The sequence below is a fragment of the Pimephales promelas genome, chromosome 21 (genome assembly GCF_988280905.1).
Source record: "Pimephales promelas chromosome 21, fPimPro1.hap1.1, whole genome shotgun sequence".
NCBI classification, from domain to species: Eukaryota; Metazoa; Chordata; class Actinopteri; order Cypriniformes; family Leuciscidae; genus Pimephales; species Pimephales promelas.
The window spans coordinates 23,409,673-23,424,844 of record NC_142789.1 but is presented as its reverse complement, the minus strand read 5'-3'; the positions used below and the strand labels follow the sequence as shown (position 1 = coordinate 23,424,844).

Below are 15,172 nucleotides of genomic sequence, written 5' to 3'. Positions count from 1 at the left end.
AGAAAGGAAGAGGCGATGACACCAGAAACGACACACAAGCGCTTATTTGTGAGTGAATTCCAACTCACTGCGGCCATCCCTCTCCAGTGGACACGGTAAAGAGAGTAAGCAGGGCCCAAAGCACGTTGTCGTAGTGAAAATCGTACTTCTTCCACTCCCGCTTCTGGGATTTGACCTCATTATTACGCTCATACACCAAATATTCGCCCCTGAAACACAAATACACAAGAAAAACTCAACAAACTGCCTTTTTTTCATAATGATGGGTGAGTATAGAGCAGTTCACACCTAGGACGATAACTATAACGTTTTAGTGATTGTTGTAATTCTATGACGGATATATGCAACGGTAATGGCACAATATTGTTGGAACAACTTTTTAGAGCTAAACAATGATAAAAACATTGACGCCAATCAGAATCCACCCGTCTTTAAAGGGATAGTTCACTTTGAAATTAATTTTTGCTATGTTTTAGCTTACCTCAAGGGAATCCAAGATGTAGGTGTCTTTGCTTCCGCAGTATTTTCAATTTTGATATTTTTAGGTGAAACCGTTGGTGTCTATCAGTCATATAATGGAGGTCTATGGGGTCCACCTCAAAGAGCATGCACAGAGAAGTACAAATTAAACATGATTCAAAGACTCATAAATGTAAATACACATTGACGGCCTAAGGCACGAAATGAGCGGTTTTTGTGAGAAAACAAACAGTTTTTATATGGAATTTACCTCTTGTAACCACACTTGTAACCATTTGTGGCTGTGGATACAAAAGGTAAAAATTTTCTCACACAAACCGCTCATTTCGTGTCTTAGTCCATCAATGTGTACTTACATTTATGAGTCATTGAATCATGTTTAATTTGGACTTCTGTGTGCATGCTCTTTGAGGTGGACCCCATAGACCTCCATTATATGACTGATTGACCTAAAAATATCAAAATTGAAAATAATGCTGAAACAAAAACACCTACATCTTGGATGCCCTTGAGGTAAGCTAAAACATATAAAAAAATATTTCAAAGTGAACTATCCCTTTAAAAAGTTCAAACATTTAAAGTGGCAAATGACAGCACATGCTTATAATAAACAGACGCATTGGTGTGGATGCTAATATGGTTATCGATAAACTTACATTTATAGTTAATCATTGGTGTGATCGGACCTTAAGTGTATTACTGTGGACCATGTCGCCAGATTTTTTTATTAAAATCATCTTTAATTGCAGGTCATCTCTCCTTACCTGCAGTCACGGGCGAACTCTTTGGACTCGTCGGTACAGTAGAAGAATCGTCCCTTAAAGAGCTGCACGGCCACCACAGCGAAGATGAACATGAACAGCATGTAGACAATGAGGATGTTCAACACGTTCTTCAGAGAGTTTACTACACAGTCAAACACCGCCTGGGAGAAAGAGACGAATGAAATTAGGATAGTGCACTAATGTAGCAAACAAAACGTGAAATCAGGATGATGCGATAACATGCATCCCAGATTTGTGCGTCTTTGAATGTACTTTTAGTTTAGGAAGACGTTTGATGGTCTTGAGTGGACGTAGCACCCTTAGGACCCTCAGAGACTTGATGACACTGATGTCTTTCCCCTTACTGCTCCCCCTGAGGAGTGGAGGCAAACAACAGGACATTAACATGCTGTACAATGAGACCGAAAGAGTGATAAGGACATTTTGAAAGACCGTCTCCATCTATTTTCATCACATTTCACTTAGATCATTCTTTGAGCTTCCATTTTACTCTTAATGTAGAAGATAGTTTCAATATCACCATGCAACAGTTAATACTATTATATGTACATTATTGTTGTGGAATGCTTATTATCAAACATCTCTTTTTTCTTCAAGCAAGTTTTCACAGGCCTTCAGATTCTCAACCATCGATGGTTTTAGGTTTACTACTCTGGACATTCCAAAAGCATAACACATTCAAGTAAGTATCAAAACTGTCAGGCATTTTCTGGTGCAATGCCCAGCCAAACCTCTTTCTTTCTTTTTTTTTTCTTTTTTTTTTTTTTTTAGCTGTGTTAGAGCAGACAAGGGAATGGAGGTCTGGGATATGGAGGCTGTTTGTGTTAATTGTAGGTAACATGACAAGACTGAGGGTTCACTGAGATGCAAGAGGCTAGCGGACTTGAGTCCAACTGTATCTTGTCCCTAGAAGAACTTGAGGAAGCTCAAACCAGGAGACAAAGACAAGTTAAAAGGACATTTCATTGCATTCAAACCAATAAGGGAAACAAAATGAAAAACTGTCAGTATATTTCCTGCCATTTGGATTTTTACAAGAAAATCGTCAAGAAATGCTTGCCATTTTGAAGAATTTTTGACCAGGAAACTTGATGTGTAGTGCCATAGTCTGTCTACACTGGAAAACTGAAAAAAATTGATTATCCTAAAACATTCATGAACACGGATCAATCGGCTGATCAAGGTTAAAAAAAAAAATTTGCTTAATTGCTAACAGAAATCAGGGGGAATTAAATGGACTTTGCATGAGTTATATTCAGTATATATATATATATATATATATATGACATGAAAATAAACGAATGCTTGGTAAATAAATAAAAACAAACTAATTAAAAATAAATATAAAAAAGAAAATAATGAGGTTAATAATGGGTTAATGATGAGGTTATTTAAATTTATAACTAGTGCTGTAAAATCACATCTAACATAAAGGTTGCGTATAATGTAATATATGTGTGTGAATATATCATATATAATTAAGTATGTGTGTACATGTCTGTGTGTGTATAGACCATTTTGCAAGATGTAAACAACACTGGTCCAGTAACACTTCCTGTGTCAGTTTGTAACTGTTTTCTTTATTTCACATGTAAAGAAAAAAATCTTAAAGATGTTGTTTAACTTTTTGATTCAGCTTTACATGTTCTCTTGGTTGTATTTTATCCCAGCTTTTATGTAGTGTTAAAAAACTGAAACAGGAAGTGCTTCTGGACCAGTGTTGTTTACATCTTGCAAAATGATCTATATATATGTATATACATACACATACATACAGCATATGCATCTATGTATGTACACACATTATATAATCACGAATAATCGATTTGACAGCACTATATATACTAATAATATTCAAAGTAAAAAAAAATACATTTAACATTTGTCAATAAAGTTATTTTATTTTAGACAGATGGTGGCGTGGCTGGAGTAGATAAAGTACTGGCATTTCTAGTGTCTATTAAATGATAATGTTAGTGATGATCTTGAATCCAGTGTAGACAGTGTAAGCCATCAAGCATGAATCCTTATTAAGTCTTATGAATGTGGCAGAGTATTTACACAGGTCCCAAACACAAACAGAAGTGAACTCTTCAATCAAGCGGCCAAGACAGCTGTCTTTAACTGAATTTCCAGGCAAGTCCCAGCTGAAGACCAGCCAGCTCATGACAGATTGATTGAGTCGGAGCATTGGAAAAGGTCCAGGTTACCAATAATCAATTACTCGCTCCTGACTGTGCTCAGAGAAAGGTGTGCAGTACTGTAAGCAGTGTACAAAAGTGTGATCTCTTCTGTAACTTTGTGTTCAGACGCTTAGGTCCACAGATGAACCCGTTATAACCAATGTAAGTCACGGCAGAATAAAACAAGCAGTGGAATGGAGAGAACCAGAGTGGATGAGCAAAGAGGAAGGGAGGAGCAGGGATTGTCGGGAAGGGAAAAAGAAAGAAAGAGAGAGAAGCCATCGCGTGAGCTGGACGGTAGCCGTGCGACAATAAGGAGGGGAGACTTTACCGAGAGAGGCTCCTGTTGATCACCAAGGCGTAGACATAAGAGAGGTCAGAGACAGACAGTGGAAGAAAGAAAGAGACAGAAAAGAGAGGAATACACACACACACACACACACAGAAAAAGAGAAAGAGAGACAGAAAAAGAAACAAGATACTGGGAGTGGTTTGCAGAGGAACAACATCAATATGAGAGACAGACAAACAGAGAAAAAGGACCAAACAAAAAAACTCCAGCGAATGATTAAAAGAGTTGAAAGCCCCCGTGTTCAGATATTTAAAACTACAGAACAAGTCAAACTACATTAAAGATGCACCAAGCAATGTTTTACACATATAATCTGACAAATTATTGCAAAAATTGATCATCTGCATTGGTAATTAAAAAACAACTGCTTTTGTGTGATTCCAACAGTGGTCTATATTGAAGCTTTGATCAGTGCGTCTTTAAGTAATGTATTCCAAAACATTTCTATAGACTCATATAACTGACCCTTTGCCAAGCGCTGCCTACTTGATTACTTTTATTCGCTGACACAAGCTTTACAAAGAGTCCCATAGGTGTGAAATGGAGATTTCATGAAATTCATCTATATATGATTATTTCCATATTTGTTTAATAATGTTCTAATAAAAATAAAAAAATAAAAAAAACAAATCCTCCATAGATGCATATTAGTCAGCAACAGTTGCTAAGGTGGGGTTTGCCAGTAATGTTGGAGGCAGGGATTCACTAAGGGTCAATCAGTCTTAAAATCCAGACGAAATCCTTAAAAATGTAGAAAGCTGTTGAGAGATCTAATAAACATAAGTAGTGTAAAGTTCTTCTAAGATAAAATCATATCTATCTGATCATTTCACAAACAAGCTCATTATCTCTTAAAACATTATTATACATATCTATCAATAATCAGTTTTCAGAATCATAATAATAGATATATGATCATATTTTATTATGTATTATTAAATACAATAATAAAATCTAATTATATTACAATAAAATATACAAAAATTATAATAAAATGAATGTGTGTATTGATTTGCTGATCAAATTTAGCTGCTTTATTAGTGATTAACTCATTGCCACACACACACACACACACACACACACACTGAGTGTGTGTGGCAATTTCAAGCATGAGTCTGCTGCTCTTTGCCATATTGACTCTGACTGAATCATTCTCACACACTAACCCCTGCTAGGTATTTGGCAGGTCTTTACTCTGGGCCTGTCCCCAATCAATAACTAAGGATTCAAACTTGTCACACTTATAGATTAGGACAACCCACTGCAGTAGGAGAGAATCCTCCCTCTACCATGCCAACTCTGAGAGCAGAGGGAGATTCTCGCCACCTTACCCCTGAATCAGCACCCTGTATCAGACACTTGAGCCAGAATGGAGGTGGAATCCATAACTGACTGCAATGGAGCCAAAATGGCCGCCACACTGCTGTCTCCTCAAGGTGGCAGTGTTCTACGGTATTTATTTGAGTAACTTTCAAGCAGCACATACAGTCCACAACCCCACACATACCTAATTTAACAATCCAAACTTCCAGCACCTATTTGTTTACATGCTTCGCAGGTATTTGTAATAACTTCATTCTTTATTCTAAGAATGAAGGTGCCAAAAGCATAATCATTTGTTGAGTCGTTTTGTGCTTATTGTGAGACTATTAACAAACCGGCAAGCCTTTCCTCCACCAAACCAAGGAATTCTGGGTAATCAGAGATGCTTGTGTGTCATATGACCATGCCTATACCCAGAATACATCCATTTAGAAAACATTAAGCAGTGGAGAGAACAAGACTTAAAGCAATAGTTCACTCAAAAGTAACGTATTGTAATTATTTATTCACCCTTATGTTGTATCAAACCTGCAAGATGTTTTTTTTTAACCATGGAACACAAAATGAGGCATATTGGGGGAAAAAAAACAACATACAGGTTTGAAACAGCATGATAGTGAGTAAATAATCACAGGTTATAATGAAACGGTATAACCTTTCATTTCATATGTGCGTGAGTGCGAGAGAGAGAATGAGATGAAGGACAGAAGATGAACAGACGTCAAAAACACCAATTAATGAGAAGCAACTGTCAACCTGGAGTCTTCTTTTCTTGTGTTGCTTTACCATATCCTTCTATATCTCCTGTTCTCTCTATCTCTCCACATCTCTTGTGGTCTCTCTTTTTCACTCACTTTGTCAGACTCAACAAATGGAGGCCCAAATGATAAACAGCTTGACAGCTGGAGTCGGTCCAAGGCAGCTTAGTGCTGATGGAGAAGAGGAGAGGAGAGGAAAGGAAAGGAAAATGGATAGGGAAGAATTGTTTTGAGGAATGAGAACAGGAGGAGACACAGGACAGAAACAGGGTTGAGAGGGTGGAGAGGGTTCATTTAGATTAGGGTCAGGGGAGGGGAATGAAAACCGGGCATTATGTGTGGAGTGATTTTTATCTCAAAGCAGGATTAAAACATATCAGGCCATGTGTATTCAAACATAATGTACGGCCTGATAGGTTTCACTAGAGGCATTCAGCTAACAGTCATTCTTATCAGCATACCATGTGAATTATCTTGGTAAATATTTCAGTAAAAACATGAGAAAAAGGGGATATTACTGTAAAGGGGTCATGAACTGGCTTTTTAATTTTTTTTTATATTGTTGTCTGAGGTCAACTTATGATGTTCGCTTGGTTTTTACATTAAAAAACATCAAAATGAATAAGTAATTTCTACCCTAGTTTTGAGCCCAGCTTAAAAACGCTCGGTTTTTAATGGGTGTCTCGCATTGAAGATTTGGAAGTAAACGCCCACTGTGAGTGGATAACAGTTTTGCATATTTTAATGAGTTTCACTCTCGATCCGGTTTGTCATTACGAGGTAGGCATCTATGTTATTTAGCTATGCGTGTAATTTGCGAATCGGTGGGCGGGGCTAAACCGGCCATGTTGAAGCAGGCGTCGATCTTCTTCTGTGGGGGTGATGTTTTATACTCTTTGACGTCATAGTTCCCCACTTTGAAAAACGTGTCGTTTGCTGAGTCTGGTGTCAATGAAAGCTTTAATTGGACTAACAAGGACGTTTTTAGTTCTAAAACTTACAGGATATTCTTATAATATGATGACCTCTTAGATGTCAAAAGCTAAAGGAATATTAGATTTCTCAGTTCATCACCCCTTTAATACAATAATTAGATTAAGAAAGTGATTATTAAAAAGTGCATGTATGCTGATAGTTTGACTGATGTACTGTAAATAATCATGTCCACCTTCCTCAGTCCCTAATTTTTATTGCTTGTTGGGGCCATTCTTGCTTGTAAAGACGTTTGGATAGCAAAGTGTTATCCAGCGCAGCTGAAAAAAGAATTTGAACTGAATGGACATGCAATAATGTAAACACCTGCAATCACACATAATAAACAGATAGATGCCTATAGCAAACTATGCATGAGATATTTATTAACTTACCTATTGCTTATCCTATTAATTTAGACTAAAAGTCTTGTTTAAAAGTGTGCAGACACATATTTAATGCAACAAACCAGTGTTATGCCATTTATGACACCCAGTAATCCTTTTACAAACATGAAAAAACTTGTTTCTTGTATACACATATCTGGCCTATGGGGCTGAGGAGGATGTACACATTCTATGATCATACATGCACAACAGACACTTAAAAGAATAACCAAAAAGGGTTAAACAAGAGTAAAAATCATTCCACGCTCAAAGCCCCATCAGCAGTGTTCACTTGCTCTCCTTTCTTAGTGACTAGCTGATCTTCCCACTCTGGGGTTCAGTTTAATGCTTCAACCACTCTCTTTACATCCCCAGGCTTCTGCTCCCCCAGGCCGTGCATAGGAAAGAAACCAGAGTACCTGCGGCAGGACGGGCTCTTGCTGATCCAAACATGGAAACCGCCTGGGCACTAAAGGGCTACAGGTGCCTGGAGACCCCTCACCCCCACAGGGCCCCAAAGGGCACAAAACTACCCTTCTCAGCAGGGGGGAAAGTGTGAGGGGACAAGGTTATGGTGAATACTTGGTTGGTGGAATAATGACGATGGAAAAGAGCCCTGATACTCCAACAAAACAAACATTTTGCTTATGCTTATGGTAGAGTTTCTAAAAAAATCTAATCACTAACTCACTAAATAAATAAAGGAATGTACCAGTAAAAGTTGATTAGATTGATTTATTTATTTTATTAAAACATAATATCTGTTTTTAATTTTACATTGGGTCATGGTAGAGTTTCTAAAAGAATAAAATCAATCAATCATTAAACTTTATCAGATAAAACAAATATTGAGACGCATATCTGAGATTTGAGCAGAATTCTCCATTTGCTCAATTTGGATCATTTCACTAAGATACAATTTGTGCATTTGTTGGTTTTGACTGGAGTTGTTTCAGAGAATCTAGTATTTATGGATTGATTGAAAGTCACAGTTAAAGGAGGAAACAAAGAAAAGTTGTTTTAGCACCAGGAGGAAGGACAGAGTGTGAGATGAGATAAAAGATGAATGGTGAGGGACGAAAGACAGACAGGCAAACAGAAGTGTCGGACACAGTATAATGGAGGGAAAAAGTTTGTGTGCATCACATAGAACTAATGGCAGGAGTTGAATGGGAAAGAAATAGGGCTGAGGCCAAGAAGAAAGCTGGGAGTGCTCATTGGTCAAACAGAAAATATAGAGACAGACAGGCCAGTCCTGACAGAAAGTGAGTGTTTGTTTGAGCGTGAGTGTGTGTAAAGAGAGAAAGACCTTCATCTTCGTGTCTGATTGAGTGAGAAAGAATGCAAAGCGACCAAAAAAAAAATAAAAAATAGAAATAGAAATAGAGAACTCAGAAGAGCATGAAGTGCTGACAGGAGAAGAACAGAGAACGAGACCAAGAGAGAAAGTGGCAGAAACTATTAAAGAGACTCCAAGGTGGCAGCGGGGCAACAGGGTGGCAGAAGAAAAGATAGAGGGCAGAAGGCAGCACTGTGGGGCAGGACACGGTGGAGCAAAGGGCACTTACGTGAAGGCAAAGGCTACCAGGGCACCACTAACCACTACAAAGTCCAGAAAGTTCCAGAGGTCACGAAAATATGAGCCCTCATGCAAAACCAAGCCTAACACAACCATCTGAAACACAGAGCACAGGATTAAAGCAAATAGATAAAATGACACACTAAAAATCCCAGCGCACAAATCATCTCGTGCACACTTTACCTTGATGAGCATCTCAAAGGTGAACACACCCGTGAATACATAGTCAAAGTAACGCAAAACCTGGAAAAAAGAAAGCAAATGCATTGAAATTGTTTGCCATCAAATAGAGTCAACAAAGCAACCAAAACAAATCACGTCAAATCCATTTAAAGTTTTGTCCAAACTAGCTGTTAGGACTAGCTGTTGGTTGCTCGTATTGTTCCGCCCACAGTGAAATCTCATTGGTTCAAAAAACTGCAGATGTCAAACATCTGAAATATTTCTGATTGTTGGTTGTAGTTTCAATATGGGCAAAAAATACTTAATAACAATGTATTGTAAGATTTTATTTATTTAAGATTTATGTGAAAGCACAGCTTGAGACAATGTTAAGAACTCTTCTAAAACTAAATCTCATTGGTCCAAAATACTGCACCACATAGTTGTATTTTGAAAACCCAAAGTCCTTCTGGTTGGTGGTATTTTCAAGTAGGCATAACATTACTTCTAGAAAGGTTAGAAAGTTAGAAACAAAAACAAATATTCAGAACATTAGTCTTACGTTGTTTCGAGGTGATTCTGGCGATACAGGATCTTCAGCCGCTAATGCAATACTGCTCATAGCGATGACTGACAGAATACACATCTCGAAATAACGTAGCGTCAGTATGTAATGACAGCATCTCCGGAACCTGAAAACCCACATTGGTTATGATAAGTTAAAGAATTTACTTTGCACACATGCACTTACACATTTGAACACACACTTACGGGTTGGTTGTGGATAGAATGAAACAAGAACTGAATGGGGGAATGGGTTTGGGTCCGTCTTCGTCGCCACCATCGTCTTCTTCCTCTTCTTTCTTCTCTCCTTCTTTAGCCGGCTCCGTGTTGGCATTTTTGTTCACTGCACGATGAAAGGAATGTGGGAATGTAAGCTACAAGCTACATTTAACACATTTGACCACATTTAAATTCAGTTTTTCTTTTTAAAATCAATGTAATAAAATGTGATAGTTCACACACATTTAAAAAAAATATTTATTTTCCCCCCAACATGTTGTTATCAAACTGTTATAAACTGTTATTGTGCATACAATGAAAGCCAATGGGGTCAGAAACAACACTGGACTATTGATCTGTATCTTCTTTTGTGTTATACAGGGCGAGTAAATGATTACAGTATTTGAATTTTTGGGTAAACCACCCTGTTAAAAGTTTAAAAGTTAATCCTGTATTCACACATGCACATTCCTCACCTTGTAACTTGGCGTTGAGTGAGGGGTAAATCGGGGGCATATCTATGGCAGTGTGGTCGAGTTTGCTGGGGGTTTTGGAGGAGTCTGTCAGAATGAGACTGCTGTCATGGAGATCTGGTCCACGCAGGTTCAGCAGATTATTGGCTTGCTCTGGGTCACAGTAGGGGTCATAAAGATCAGGATCAGGGTCATGGATGGCCATCTTGCTGCTGTTTCGCAAGTTGTCCATATCCTCACTGTACTGGCTCTCCGTGTGAGATAGACCTGGCTGAATTGGACGGGCCAACGATAAACTAGCCTCTCTTCAAATAAATAAAAAAATGCAAACAGGGGAAGACAGGTTATCAGGTGAAACAACAGTTACAATGTAATTAGCTGCTTAGATTTAGAATTATTTGTATATTCTGAGCAGTGTTATTTTATTATCAATAATATATTACTATAGTTTTTATTAATTTTGAAGGCCTATTTATTTTTATCATTTCTGTTTTCATTTTAGTCAGTAATTTTGTTGCGTGTTTTTGTCATTGCTATTAGTTGTATATATATATATACTGTATATGTGTGTGTGTGTGTGTGTGTGTTTATATATGTGAATATATATATATATATATATAAAGTTTCTATTTTAGTTTTATTAATATTCATTAAAAGTAAAACTGATTTATTTCAGTTTAGATGATTCTTGTAAATGATTCACTGAAAAAAATAATGAGTCACTGATTCAAATCAATACATCAAGTTCCTATGCTGTTCCAAACGAACACAGATGCACAAATATAGCACACTCACTTTCTAGCTTGATGCTGTCGACTCCTATCCCTCCTTCCATCTCCATCCCCATGGTTTCCATGGCGATGCCTCCTCTGCCTCTTCTCTTGGCCCTCCTCCCCTTCTCTTCCTGTCTCTCCTCTGCTGTGGTGTTCTCTGTGTCTTCTCCCTCTTTCTGCTCCATCTTCATCCCTCCTTCGGTGCTGGTGGTGCCTGGGTCGCCTGTGCTCGCCTGCGCCCTCCACGTCCTCGCCTGCTCTCTGGGCATATTCGCTACCCACCTCCCCCTGCTCTGGGTGGTGTAGGGACTGGCGGCTGGAGTGGGTGTGGTGGTGGTGGTGATGATGATGACTGTGATGATGGTGGTATCGGGGCTGGTGCTGCAAGTATTCTTCACCCCTCTGCTGGTTCAGCTCCTGGGGGTTTGGTTCACCCGGTCGGGGCTTGTTGGTATTGTTGTTGCGGTTCTCCTGAGGATTAACAACTAGTGGGCGGTCCAAGTGGGTCTTCATGTCAGGACGGTTGCGGTAGTTCATCTAGAGATACAAAAAGTAGATTTGATCAACTAAAAATGTTACTTTCCAAAGAAAAAAGAGTGGTAAACATTAAATCAAAATTGACCCATTTAATATGTTTTATTGTGAACTGGGAAAGCACCGATATTAGAATAATGGTCAATATGAAATAATTATTTACATATACAGTTAAAATTCTATAATAATAATAATTTGTAGCATTTATATAGCACTTTTCTGGGTACTCGCTTTACATGGAAGGGGGAATCTCCTCAACCACCACCAGTGTGCAGCATCCACCTGGATAATGCGACGGCAGCCATATTGCACCAGAACACCCACCACACACCAGCTTATTGGTGGAGAGGACACATGATGAAGTATATGGGGATGTATATGGGGAGGCCATGATGAACAGGTCAAATTTGGCCTTTTTTTTTGTTGTTGTTGTTGCGGAAATCGTAAAACGTTTTTTCAGGATTCTTTGATGAATAGAAAGTTCAAAAGAACAGTATTTATTTGAAGTTGAACTGTATAACAATGTTAAAATCAATCAAATGAATGCATCCTTGCTGAATAAAAATTTAACAATTGAATAATTGAATGAAACTCTACTTCTTTCTAAAAACAAAAACGTCATCACCACAAAATCATCACTCTTCGTTCGAGATCTATGAATTGTCTCTGACCTTCCAGTGATCTTCTGCATCAAGTTCATTGTAAAGTGCCTCTCTGCTGGTCATCAGGTTCTGTCTGCGAATCTCGCTTGTGCGCTGCTCCCACACTGACTTAGAACCTTTCGAGTTCTTCTGCTGCTCTTTACTACAGAGTGAAGAAATAGAGACAGACAGAAAAAGAGAATGATTTTAAACAAGGGAGGAAGAAAAGCCTTAGTTTTCCTCCCCTAAAGCACCTATGAGTAATGACCCAGGGTGGAAGGAAATGATAGTGTCCCTTAGTCCCCAGCAAGAGAACATGGATGTGGCTCATGAATTCTGTGAAGGGGAGGGGGGTTTGGAGGGGGAGACATACTGAAAAATAGCATTGGGCACTGAGACATGTTCAGACAGACTGAGAGAGGAAGGCAGAGATGGATCGAGACCAAAACAGCGTTACAAGCAGCCCTGTGCTTGCAGTGCTGCTGTGGAGGAGGCAGTGTGTGTCATCACAGCCAATGATACCTCAGCCTCAGTGTTACAACACAAGACTGCAGCTACAGCAGCAGGTAACATAAAAAAAAAAACACCCATACAAAACATGAGGAAGGCGGAAAGCAAAAGAAAAAGGGATACAGAACAAAAAAATGAGTAAGTAAATAAATAAATACCAGTCCAGTAAACTGTCTGTGGCATCGATACGTTCAGATTTTACTGTAACTCTGAGGAGAGGGGGGTGAAACAAGGAACATAAAAACAACGCTGCCACAACTATCACAGAAACAGCTGACAAAGCGAACAGGCCTCACAGGGTGCCGTTCACTGAAGGTAACTTGTTTGGTTTGTCAAACGTGCTTAGGGATGACTTGGCATAAACCAGGAATTTCTCGCTTTTTAAAACATGGAAAATATAAAACTTCTCAAACCTGCTTGCTGGCAGACTAGCTATTCCAAGTTCCTGGTTTATTCCAAGTTATCTTTAAACTTATCTGACTAACCACAGTCAAGTTATTAACATATTTATTTACTGAACAAAAATAAATAGACTAAAATGTATTTTCACTATAAATGTGTAACCATGTCCTAATCAGACACAATAAAGTGATGACAGTAAAATCTCATTGGTCTTAAATCAAATATGTTCTGCTTGATTGTTTCACGATGTTCAGCATTGTTACTTTCAGTGCGGAAAGACAAATCACTGAAAACTTGTCGCATCATGTCTGGTTAGGTCATAGTGTAAGTGTTAGTTAATTATAACATACACACATACATGCACATACAAAAAAAATGAAAACATTATTGACCATTATTAGTGACTGAATAAAGAATTTAATGAGGAACCAAACACATAGAAAAACCCACGTCACAAACAGATACCACACATAAAACTGTAGTTCAACAGCAAATTTAACTCATAATATGTGTTCTGAGGCATGCCTCCAAAAGACTTATATATAGTCCTATGCATTTTCATGGTATTTTTCTTTCTTGGTATTATTTTGGGGGTCTAAAATATCAATTTTTTTGTGTTCTTTCCAATAAAACAAAGTCATATGGATTTGGAACAACATTAAGTTAAGTAAATTACAAATATTTCCATTTTTGGGTGAACTATCCCTTAACAATAAAAAGAAATGGTCCTTAGGGGTGTTTCATACTATATGATCAAGCAGGTTTAAGCAAGTCTGCTGGAAAGTGAATTAGAGTGGATTTACTCAAACAAGATGATAAAGTTAAGCTGACAGGCTAAGCTAAACTCAGCTAAGCTAGGCTTTAAGCATTTAAACTAGCTTACAGTACCAGATCAAATTCCATCAGACATCAGACAAGGCCTCTAACAGTAATAAAGTTAAAGTGCACTATATTATGTCAGTTTGTGTAAAGTGTATTTTTTAAGACTCATTTGCATATATTCATATTCATGGTATTTGTGTGTCATTGAGTGTCAGAGGTGTCTTGTAAGAATTTCACCTTTTGATCATGAATATTTATGAAAAACTGGGCATGGCTTCATTGCTATGGTGTGTGTGTCTTTAACCAAGCTATTACTTTTGGGCACAACATTGGCAAAATTTGCCCCCTGAATTTTGATTTTTTGATCCACGGCAGTCATTATTTTTGCAATGGGCTATATGCACGGCACGCATAAGTTCCACATTTGACGTAAGGATGCTCGTCCATTTCCGGTTGTGTAGATTAAAGCGGAGGAAAACCGGAGAAAACGGGATTATGGCAGAGTCTTCAATATTTACTGTCCTCCCGTCTTTGAAACGAAACGTACATACGTTTAGATGTAATTTTATATATAGTTATGTTTATTTAATATAATTTTAAAAAGAAGCATAAACACAACGAGGGGTGTCTGTTTTATCTGTTTTTGTGACTAACGTTTCATTAGTATAACCATGGAGTATAAAATTCAATATAAATTCTCGGTATTGCATTGGACTCTATGATCGGCGGAAGTTATCGAGCATCCCTAATCCTTCACCGGAAATAACGCCGTGCATAGAGCCCATTCACTTTCAAGAAAAATAGAAGTCAAAAGAAACATACCCATATAGGCTGCTAGGTAAATTTGTATGTGTGTCCGTATTTGTACAGGTGTGGATTTTTAGTGTGTGGAGTAACTCACGCAGAAATAGAGAGGTTGGCAGCAGACAGTGGGCTCACTTCTGCCACTTCTTTTGCTTTCTGAAGAGCAAGCTTTTGTGATGTGGCCTCCTCTTCTTGTTGTTCATCCTAGATAATAAAAAAATAAAATGAAACATACATATATAAAAATAAGCAAAATTGTATGGGGAGAAATGTCCATGAATGGTGAATCTGAGACAGAGAAATTGTGTTTAACCTTAGTTAGTTCCTGAGCATTGGCCAGGTTGTCCACAGCGATAGCCAAGAATACATTCAGTAGTGTGTCTGAGAGGACAGGGTTAAGAAACAACAGACAGGACTTGTGTTTTACATAGTTTGTCATAGACACTGTGT

General features: G+C 38.1%; 1 protein-coding gene across 14 annotated transcripts in view; it reads right to left on the bottom strand.

Moving 5' to 3' along the window:
* The window catches only part of cacna1ab (calcium voltage-gated channel subunit alpha1 Ab), a 127,085-nt gene that overhangs the window by 37,532 nt on the left and 74,381 nt on the right, over positions 1-15,172 (bottom strand). For 13 of the 14 annotated variants that reach the window (XM_089124800.1, XM_089124801.1, XM_089124789.1 and 10 more), the window contains exons 19-31: positions 15,036-15,103; positions 14,820-14,926; positions 12,853-12,903; positions 12,215-12,347; positions 11,032-11,546; positions 10,240-10,541; positions 9,752-9,887; positions 9,543-9,672; positions 9,002-9,061; positions 8,808-8,914; positions 1,518-1,617; positions 1,245-1,405; positions 69-209 (exon numbers count right to left, since the gene is read on the bottom strand). In XM_089124800.1, coding sequence (XP_088980926.1) covers positions 69-209; positions 1,245-1,405; positions 1,518-1,617; positions 8,808-8,914; positions 9,002-9,061; positions 9,543-9,672; positions 9,752-9,887; positions 10,240-10,541; positions 11,032-11,546; positions 12,215-12,347; positions 12,853-12,903; positions 14,820-14,926; positions 15,036-15,103 — 2,011 coding nt within the window. The remainder of the gene's footprint in view (positions 1-68; positions 210-1,244; positions 1,406-1,517; positions 1,618-8,807; positions 8,915-9,001; positions 9,062-9,542; positions 9,673-9,751; positions 9,888-10,239; positions 10,542-11,031; positions 11,547-12,214; positions 12,348-12,852; positions 12,904-14,819; positions 14,927-15,035; positions 15,104-15,172) is intronic. The other variant, XM_089124796.1, reaches the window with a different exon arrangement.